Genomic DNA, 10,190 nt, shown 5'->3' with positions numbered 1-10,190 from the left:
TGGGATCCAGTAGATAGGAAAGTTCTCAGAAGTAGAGATGTTGTGTTCTTTGAAGATCAGACTATTGAAGATATTGAAAAGCCAAAGCAACAAACATCCTCTCATACTCCAATCAATTTTGATCCAGTCTTACCGCAGATGACTCCTAGAGTTGAAGGGGGAGATATTCAGGATGATGATGACAATATTGGTGATGATGGTCATGATGATCAACCTGAAGTTGAGCCTCCAGTTGTTGAACCGCAACCACAGCCTGATGATGTGAGAAGATCTACTAGAAGACCACGTCCTTCTATGAGGTATCCTACTACAGAGTTTGTGTTACTAACTGATGGGGGAGAGCCAGAAGACTTTCAGGAGGCTATGTCATATGAGAAAAGTAAGGATTGGTATAATGCCATGCAAGATGAGATGAATTCCTTGCATGAGAATCACACTTATGATCTGGTAAAGTTGCCTAACGGCAAACGAGCACTCAAGAATAAATGGGTGTTTAAGTTGAAGCACGGAGAAGATGGTCAACCACCTAGGTTCAAGGCTAGGATTGTTGTGCGAGGCTATGAACAGAAGAAGGGGATTGATTTTGATGAAATTTTCTCTCCAGTGGTGAAGATCTCTTCAATCAGAGTTGTACTTAGTTTGGCTGCCAGCATGAATTTGGAGATTGAGCAACTTGATGTGAAGACTGCTTTCCTCCATGGTGACCTAAAGGAGGAAATTTACATGGAGCAACCTGAAGGCTTCGAGGTCAAGGGAAAGGAGAAACTTGTGTGTTGCTTAAAGAAGAGTTTGTATGGTCTTAAGCAAGCGCCTCGGCAATGGTACAAGAAATTTGAGTCATTCATGGTTGATAATGACTTCCACAAGAGATATGCTGATCATTGCGTGTTTGTGAAGAGTTTTGCTGAAGGTGACTTTCTCATTCTCTTGTTATATGTTGATGATATGTTGATTGTTGGTCGTGATTCCAATAAGATTGTTGACTTAAAGGCTAGTTGGAGCAAGTCCTTTGCTATGAAGGACCTTGGCTCTGCAAAACAAATTTTACGCATGCGTATTTCTCGTGATAGGAAAAATAAAAAATTGTGGATATCAAAAGAGAAATACATTGAAAAGGTGCTGAAAAGGTTCAATATGAACAATGCTAAGCCTGTGTGTTCTCCACTGCCAGTGCATATGAAATTGAGTTCCAAACAATGTCCTACAACAGATGAAGATAAGAAGAAGATGAAAAATGTGCCTTATTCATCCGCTGTAGGTAGTTTGATGTATACTATGGTATGTACTAGGCCTGATATAGCTCATGCTGTTGGGGTAGTTAGCAGGTTTATGTCTAATCCTGGAAAGGAGCATTGGGCAGCAGTTAAGTGGATTCTAAGGTATCTCAAAGGTACTTCTAGAGTAAGTTTATGTTTTGGTCCTGGCGAACCTGTGTTGGATGGTTACACAGATGCTGATATGTCAGGTGATATTGATTCTAGTAATTCTACTTCTGGTTACATGATGACGTTTGCAGGGGGAGCTGTTTCTTGGCAATCTAAATTGCAAAAATGTGTTGCTCTATCGACTACTGAGTCAGAGTATGTGGCAGCTGTTGAAGCTGGTAAAGAGTTAGTGTGGATGAGGGACTTCCTTGAGGAGTTGGGTTTGGAGCAAGACGATTATTTGTTACATTGTGATTGTCAGAGTGCCATTCACCTAGCTAAGAATGCTACCTATCATGGTCGAACGAAACATATACGAAGGAGGTATCATTGGATTCGAGATCAGATAGAAGAAAAAATATTTGAGCTTGTGAAGATCAGTACTCATGAAAATGGATCGGATATGTTGACGAAGATCCTTCCAAGAGACAAGTTAGAGGTGTGTCGTTTGAAAGCGGGACTTGTCATACCCCCAAGTTGGAGTGAGGGGGAGATTTGTTGGGTTATTCCCTCCCACTTGGAGAAAGGCCCAATTAATATATTTAATTATGGGCTTAATAATAATGGGCTAATAATAATAATATTATTTATTAATAATAAAAAAAAGCTAAAAACACACGCACAAAGAAAACCAGAAACAGGAGTGCTTTTCAGAGGAGAAGAAAAGGTATCGCGCGTGACTTTTCAGCGATCCGATCGAAGGCCATTCGTGCTCCGTTTTTTGTCAAATTTTGACATGGTGTTCCTGTCTACCCAACCTACATATTCAACGGTTGGATTGTCGTTTTGTGCATTGTAAGTGGGTAATTTATTTTTTTCCCTAATTTTACCGTAATTGTTATTTTACCACTTTTAAGTGATGTTTTAGGATTGTTTGGTGTTTGTATTACCTCTAGTATTGTCTAGAGAGGATTTTGGTTGTACCCATTAATTTTATTGGTGATTAGTGGAAGAGTGTGGTACCACTTACGGTCCCGTGGTTTTTTCCCGCATTGGGTTTTCCACGTAAAATATCGTGTGTGCTTTATTGTCCGCATTTTTACTTTATTGTGCTTGATTGTGGGATTTTTATTGTTTGTTTGATTGGATTGGTTAATTTTTGCTCATCTAACAACACAAAGGGAGAAAGTGTGTGTATTATATCGCCTCTTTTCTCAACAAGAGTTTCGTTTGTATAATGAATAACAAAATATATTTTATTGTGGCAAAATGAGTTGTAGGACGCAATAATCCCAAGACAAAGCTAAAATTTTATTTAGAATGTTGTTTCTTATAAATTTTGACTTATAAATAGACCCAACACCGTTAAGACTCGCAAATCAATCTTGTTTTTTCAAATTGCCCAACAAAACCAAAATTCTAAATTCAATTTTTTTTTGTAACTTTTGAAGTTTCATTTGCAATGAAGCTAGTATTATGATAAGGATTTGCTTATCCATCAGCCTATTTTTGTATTTGAAGTCGGTGGAACAACATTCTACAAAAAATCAAGAAACAAGATTAGAACAAGATTAAAAATTTAAGTTTAAGATTAAGATTAAAGATTAGAACATAAAGATTAAGATTAAGATTAGGAGTAATAATACTTTAAAAAAATAGAATTTTTATTTTTAGGGTTTTTTTAAAGAAGAGGAGACTGACAACTGTGAGGCGCGAGCACCCAGCTGTAGCAGCGTTTGACACTGGTGACACCGATGACAGGCTAAAATGGATCGTCTCAGGTAGCAGGAGGCTGTGGTGGGCGACAGTGAGTAGAGTTTTTAAAGTTTTTTGGAGTAGAGAGAACGGAGTATAATTTAGAGTTTTGATTTTTGAATGTCCGAAATTGCTGAAAATCGTATATGAAATCCGACCCCTAAAATTATTTCCCCGGGGTACCATACGTAGATCCGCCCATGGTTGAGTTTAAGGTTTTAACTTGTTAATTGAGTTGTGTAATTTCTTTTATGAGTAAGATATAATTTGTTCAGACTTACCATACAAGCCATATAAGAATAATCCTTTACCTTGTGTTAACAAACTCTACTATAATCTGAATTCAAGTCTACTAATAAAAGTGGATAGCAACATCTTTAAATCAATCAATCTATTTTTTCAAATTCATGTAATTATATTGAATAATTGTATAATAATATTTGAAATTTTGTGGTGCATAAAAATTGAATTTAGGATGGGTAGTGATATATAGTGGCCACTAAATACATAAGCCCCATTACCATGCCAAGTTGCCATGTTAGAAACGATACTACACACTAAAGGAGAGATTTTTCCTAACAAAAAGGATCAATCCCATTGATTTAGGAGAATAAAATGGTTGGGTTCATGGCTCAACTCAGCAGATGTTGATGGGCTGACAAATAACATATTATTTTCAGTCTTATTGCTGTCTTGTCTTGCACAAGGTAATCGGCAAAAGGAAAAATTTCAAATTCCACGAGAATTTCATTCAATGTCTCGCTCTCACCCTTTTTCATCATACTTAAATCATCTAATCCTATCTTACCAAAATACATAAAACTTACATATATATATGAGGTCGTTTCCTTGCTCCAATGTTTGCATAATATACTATGAAAAAAAAAAGCATCAAATCCCACTAACTCAAAACTGTTGGAAATTTCGGACCGAATTTCCGACTGTTGTACACTAATTTCCAACTAAATTGCTACTGAATCAATATTTGGTTGGAATTTTAAATTGGAAAAAAAAGGTAAATTTACCTATGATTGGTTTCAGACTAAATTTAATCGGTAAAAAAATTGCATTTCCAACTACTTTTCACATTGAATATTTTGTACTTAATATGAAGACTAAAGTTTCATTTTCTAAAAAAAAAAAAAAAAAAAAAAAACCTTCATTTCCAAATCACTACAAGAAAAGTTATTTTTAGCAACAGAAAAAGTCGTTGCTAAAAACCTGATTTCGTTGCTAAAAATGTTTTTTGCAACGAACTACAATGTTGCGGGTACAACCGTAGCGAAAGCTTTTAGCAACGACTATGGTGGTTGCAAAAGGTATCCGTTTTTTTGCAACGAGATCTATTGTTGCAAAAAAAATGTCGTTGCAATTCCTTTAAACGTTTTTAGCAACAAAAAAGCTCATTGCCAAATTTCCTGCATTTTTAGCTACAACTATTTTCGTTGTTAAATTTCTGTTTTTCACAACAATTCAAGTTGTTGCAATACATGATAGTCAATCTTTTGCAACGACTTTACTGTAGGGAAAACAATGAAGTAAAATTTGTTATTAATGTTTTTAGCAACAACTATTACCGTTGCAAAAAACATACACATTTTTCGCAACGACTATTTATCTTTTGAAACAACCTACAATAAACTAGACAATTAAAATAATAAATAATTTAAAACCAACTAAACTAATATCAACGATTATCATTATATATTAAATCGTATCCCAAAATATCACACGTCCCAAATATTATCGTGTGTCAAAAATATAAATAATTCATATACATGTAACGGATCGGATAACCAATTTTCCAACATAATTCTCCAACCATACACAAGTTTTTATGCAAAAATTTACAAGTGATAGGCACTTTGAAAAAGTCCAAAAATATACAAGTGCACATATAGCTACTTCATAACCCAAAACATCGCGCATCCAAAATGCTTGTAGCTATCACCAACTTCGTCATTGAGTACAAAAAATTTCCAACGAAGATATGTTTCCCTACACCAAATAATTTTGTTAGTAATTAAGAATCAAATGAGCCCCAATATTGAGTACTTCATAGGGAAAGCATTTAGCATGATATTCACAATCAAACCATCCCTACACTTTTTGATGAGACATAATAAGCAAAGCATTTAGCATGATATTCACTAACAAAAGCATTAAGTGTATAGGGAATGTGAGAAATGATACCAGTTTCCAGCAAGCAAGTGATATCCCTGAATGAATATGACTAATTAGTACCACAGAATAATTACATTGTTCTTGAAACAGCGCTGACAATAAGCCCAAAACTATAATTGGAAGCTGACAATAAGCCCAAAACTATAATCACAAGACAAATTGAAAATCAATACCAATTTTTAATAGCCCAAAACTATAATTGTAAAGTACTTGGCCAGTTCATTATAATTTGTCTACATTACTTGATGTAATCACCCAACTATTCAATTTGTAGCACATATATTGAAGAAGCGTAACTGCACAAGATAAGTTTAGCTAGAAAAGTCTAAAGATGCATGCATTAGCATTATGATGAAGAGGGAGGAGTCACCTTTGAAGGCTTGAATGGGACTCAATTGTCTTCAACCTCCTCTGGCTTGACAAAGAACTCAATATATACTATCCTGCTAGGAGGCTGATAACCAGCAGAATCAATGTGTGGGTGTGATTGCCTTGCAACGGAGACCAGATGCTGAACTTTCAATATTCCGCCTCTCCCAACCGTAACCTTGCTGCCACGGTTATCTTTGACGACACTACTTGGTATATTAGAAGTTGTTGCCTGTAAGAATTTATATTTATACCTGTTTATCAATACAATCAAAGAACTTTGAATCATAGTGAATAAAAACCAAAGAGTAGAATTTACAGGATATTAGTATGTACCGATGAGACACTTCACGATCACAGCTCAAAGCTGCTAAAAGATCAGTATTTGCATAATACATAAAGTCTATCTGCAAAAAATAACCCAAAATATGCCCAAAACTGATAAATACATCTATCAGCAAGAGAGAAGCAAAGTCAAATGAGCTCAATACCCTTTAAGCTTAACCTGTAGATCACCATGGCCTTCACTTCTGAACGCAACCGAAGGAGGAGTTGGTTGTAATGTTAGTTTGATACTTGATCCGGGCCATTCCAGATCATCAATAGCTTCTTTCAAAGCTGCAGACTAAAAATACACTTTGAAAGTAAGACTAGATGAGGTTCAAATATAAAAAAATTCACTTTTACTACATGTTCACATTGTACTTTTATTTAGGGTTAAATAATTATAAAATCAATGCCAAGGCATCAGCGCTCTTCAATAATATACTAACTCCACAACAAAATCAGAGGATCATCTAGGATTTACACAGAGTATCAGAAAGTAACAGTTTGTTATAGTAGTTAGTGTTAGTTTTTAACACGTGACTAGCATGTGCCTTTAGTAGGTTCTTATGTTTGTTACATTATGTTATAGCTCAGAGGCGGGGAAGTTAGTTATTGTCCTTTCCTTTGCTTAACTGATTTGTAAGGGGTTATATAAACCCTTAGGATGTATTGTTGTAATCAAGTTATAAGATCATCATTCCTATTTTTCTTTCTCTCTGTATTCTCTCTTCTTCCCTTTTCCTATTTCTTTCTTTCTTTCTGTTTGGTGTGTCTTCTTGAACAGACACCAACAGCCAGAAGCAGTAGCTAAGTTGTTGCACAGCACCACAAAACAATCAAAGGTTCGATTTTCATGATCATAAACCCCGAATAGCAGACTTATACCACTACAAGTGCACAATAGGTAAATATGTGAGAGCAGCAAACCATGAAGAATAGAAGATCTCTTTCTAAATGACTCACGAAAAAATTTATAATTCTTAAGAGTAAGAAATAACAGATATAACACATGTTGACAGAACATGAGAAACTAGACCATAGAAGACATTAGACATAAGTGTAACCAAAATGAAAACCTGTAGTACTAAACTAAACTGAAGATTCACAGAGGAATACCTGCAATATCAAAGGATGATCAAATGCAGCCTAGGAAATGTTCAATATTGCATCTTGAAGTCTTCCTTGGTCATACCGCCCATGGATCATGATCGTATAACATCGCTGATCAGGTCCCAAACCGTCTCTCAACATTTCAGCCCAAGTTGACTGAACCATTTGCTCACAATTCCAATTCATATACAATTTCAATAAAAGATAATACAATTTTGCTTTAATCTTATCATCTAGAACTTCAATTTTGAAGTAACTCCATCAATTTTTCTTAGCATTACTTTGAAAGAATCTCACATTTCAAAACGCAAGTAATTAGAAAACGCAAGTAAATCCAGAAAAACGCAAGTAATTTTCAATACCAAAAAACACACAAACATAAACCCCCAAAAAACGCAAGTAATTAAGCCCTCAACATCTAATTGTAAATCCTCAGTGGCAAAGAAAAAGGTTAATCTATTTCATGAAATACAACCCAACATTTCAAAATCATGAAATACACATACATAAATCTTATAATTAGAACAAAGCCCAACAAAAAGGCGAAATCTTGTTCCTTCGCAGAGCCAAGACCGAAAATACGTACAACCCAACATTTCAAACTGATGAAATACACATACATTAATCTGATAATTACAACAAAGCCCAAGAGATTCAAAGAACAACCCATAAATTGAAATCAACAAGAAACAAGAACAACAAATTTAAAGAAAACGAAAGGCAAAAAAAATTAAAACTACCTGTCGTGGGTTCAGAGGCGGCTGAAGGGCAGCGTAGCGGCAGCACCAGCGTGCAGAAGGCGGCTGAAACTCCGGCGTGCAGGCGGCAGAGGCTCCGATGTGCAGGCGGCAATGGCTTACCTCCGGTGTGCGGGATTAGGGCTTTTGAGGGAATCGGGTTTGTGAGGGAATGGTATGGGCGCCGTATGGATTCTGAAATTTCGAGGGAGGGAATGGGATTATGAGGGATTGGGGTTCAGTTTTGAGAGGGAAATGAAAAAAAAAAGTTACTAGTATAAGGATTTTTGCAACGACTTTATTGTATCTGTATAATTAAATATTTTTCGCAACAATATATACTGTTATGAATTATTTATTTAATTTTAGCAACAACATTGTTTGTTGCAAAAAATTGGGTTACACTGGGAAATTATTCTAAGGGGTGGGAAAATTTATTTTTTTTATGGCAACGATTATTTAGCAACAACAACGGATTTTGCAACAACTTATATTTTTTGTAACGAAAAAAATTTAGTCGTTGCTAAAACTTGTTGCTAAAAACAAGTTTTCTTGTAGTGAATACAACTAATTAATTTTCATTTCCAAATTTTATCTAATTAATAAATGTAGTAGATAGTTGATTCTAAATAAAAATTTTAAGTTAAAAAAAAATACTAATAATGGACATACTAATACTAGACTAATACGGGTAATTACATACCAATACAACACTAATACGTCTAACACTATGCTAATATGAATAATAATATACAAAAACTACACTAATGCAACTATAATAATAAACTGATATGACTAATTACATACTAAATAAGTAATAATATATTAATAATTTACTAATATGAGTAAAAATATACTAATACAACTAATATTATAGTAATAATATACTAATAGAACGAATAATAAAATAAGAAGACTAGTTATATAGCAACAGAATAATAATATACTAATACAGCTAATAATACATTAATACGACCTATTATATAGTAACATAATAATATACTAATAATGTACTAATACAACTAATACGAGTAATAATATACTAATATATATATATATATATATTTATACAACTAATAATATTATAATAATATTACACTAAAACAACTAATAATAAACTAATGCGAGTAATTATATGCTAAATAACTAATAATATACTAATAATGCACTATTACGAGTGATAAAATACAACAAACAATATATAATAATAATACATTAATATAACTTATAATAAACTAATACGACTAATTACATACTAAATAAATAATAATATATTAAGGGAAATTTCATGTGGTTAACCTGAACTTTTGGCTTTTTCACGTGGTAGACAAACATTTTTTTAATCCACGCGGTGAACTTAAACTTTCAACTTTATCATATGGTAAACAAAAAGGAATTTTTTTTGTTAACTTTACACAATTTTCACCCAATGTGGTAAACAAAAAACCAAACGTCATGATCACTCTGATTGACCACATATTTTGAAATTCAATCGAAATGAGTACTTAATTTTACCAAAAACTGAACATTTTGTCTACTATATGGAAAAGTTGGAAGCTCAAGGTCACCACCTGAAATTTCCCATATATTAATAATGCACTAATACGAGTAATAATATACTAATACAACTAGTAATATAATAATAATACACTATTACAACTAATAATAAATCAATACGACTAATTATATACTAAATAGCTAATAATATATTAATAACGCATTAATACGAGTAATAAAAATATACTAATGTAGCTAATAACAATAATATTATAATAATAATACAATAATACAACTAATAATAAACTAATATGACTAATTATATACTAATAACTAATAATATATTAATAATGCACTAATACAATTAGTAATATAATAATAATACAATAATACAACTAATAATAAACTAATATGATAATTATATATTAAAATAACTAATAATGTATTGATAATGCACTAAGGTGATACTTCTAATTAAGCTTTAAAAATGATTAATAGACTACTCATATCAATTAGGTGCATATTTTTTCATGAGAGCTCATTTGTTAAGAACTCCACAGATAAGTACTTGGTGAGCAGTAATCTTAGAATAGGTTATCTCTTGGGAAGTCTTTTCGGGTACGCACGAGTTAGGTCAAAGTGCGCTGAAAAGACTTATGTTGGTTTATGGGGCCAGTCTATAGTCTCCATGGGTAGTCATATCAATGATTGATAGACTACTCATATCAATTAAGTGCATATTTTTTCATGGGAGCTAATTTGTTAAGAACTCCACAGATAAGTACTTGGTGAGCAGTAATCTTAGAATAGGATATCTCTTAGGAAGTTTTACTGGGTACGCACGAGT

At 33.3% G+C, this 10,190-nt stretch overlaps 1 protein-coding gene across 1 annotated transcript; it reads right to left on the bottom strand.

The window, feature by feature from the left end:
- Nucleotides 1–4,816: 4,816 nt before the first annotated feature.
- LOC130801078 (uncharacterized) lies at nt 4,817–7,295 on the bottom strand. The gene is made up of 7 exons (XM_057664839.1): nt 7,192–7,295; nt 6,998–7,115; nt 6,178–6,297; nt 6,009–6,079; nt 5,674–5,926; nt 5,313–5,338; nt 4,817–5,117 (listed from the first exon to the last, which is right to left on the bottom strand). Exons 1-5 carry the CDS (start codon nt 7,293–7,295, stop codon nt 5,695–5,697), a joined length of 645 nt encoding a protein of 214 aa, XP_057520822.1. The 3' UTR covers nt 4,817–5,117; nt 5,313–5,338; nt 5,674–5,694.
- Nucleotides 7,296–10,190: the final 2,895 nt, after the last annotated feature.

The sequence above is a fragment of the Amaranthus tricolor genome, chromosome 15 (genome assembly GCF_026212465.1).
Source record: "Amaranthus tricolor cultivar Red isolate AtriRed21 chromosome 15, ASM2621246v1, whole genome shotgun sequence".
NCBI classification, from domain to species: domain Eukaryota; kingdom Viridiplantae; phylum Streptophyta; class Magnoliopsida; order Caryophyllales; family Amaranthaceae; genus Amaranthus; species Amaranthus tricolor.
The sequence above is the reverse complement of the archived record's forward strand: the minus strand, read 5'-3'. Positions and strand labels throughout refer to the sequence as shown.

Excerpts from the sequence above, each read along its gene's own strand:
- LOC130801078 (XM_057664839.1), bottom strand. The coding sequence starts at position 7,295 with ATGAATTGGAATTGTGAGCAAATGGTTCAGTCAACTTGGGCTGAAATG. Across the intron at positions 7,116-7,191 it reads ACGATCATGATCCATGGGCG|GTATTCCTCTGTGAATCTTC; the intron begins GTATGACCAAGG and ends TTGATATTGCAG. Across the intron at positions 6,298-6,997 it reads TGTCAACATGTGTTATATCT|TCTGCAGCTTTGAAAGAAGC; the intron begins GTTATTTCTTAC and ends GTGTATTTTTAG.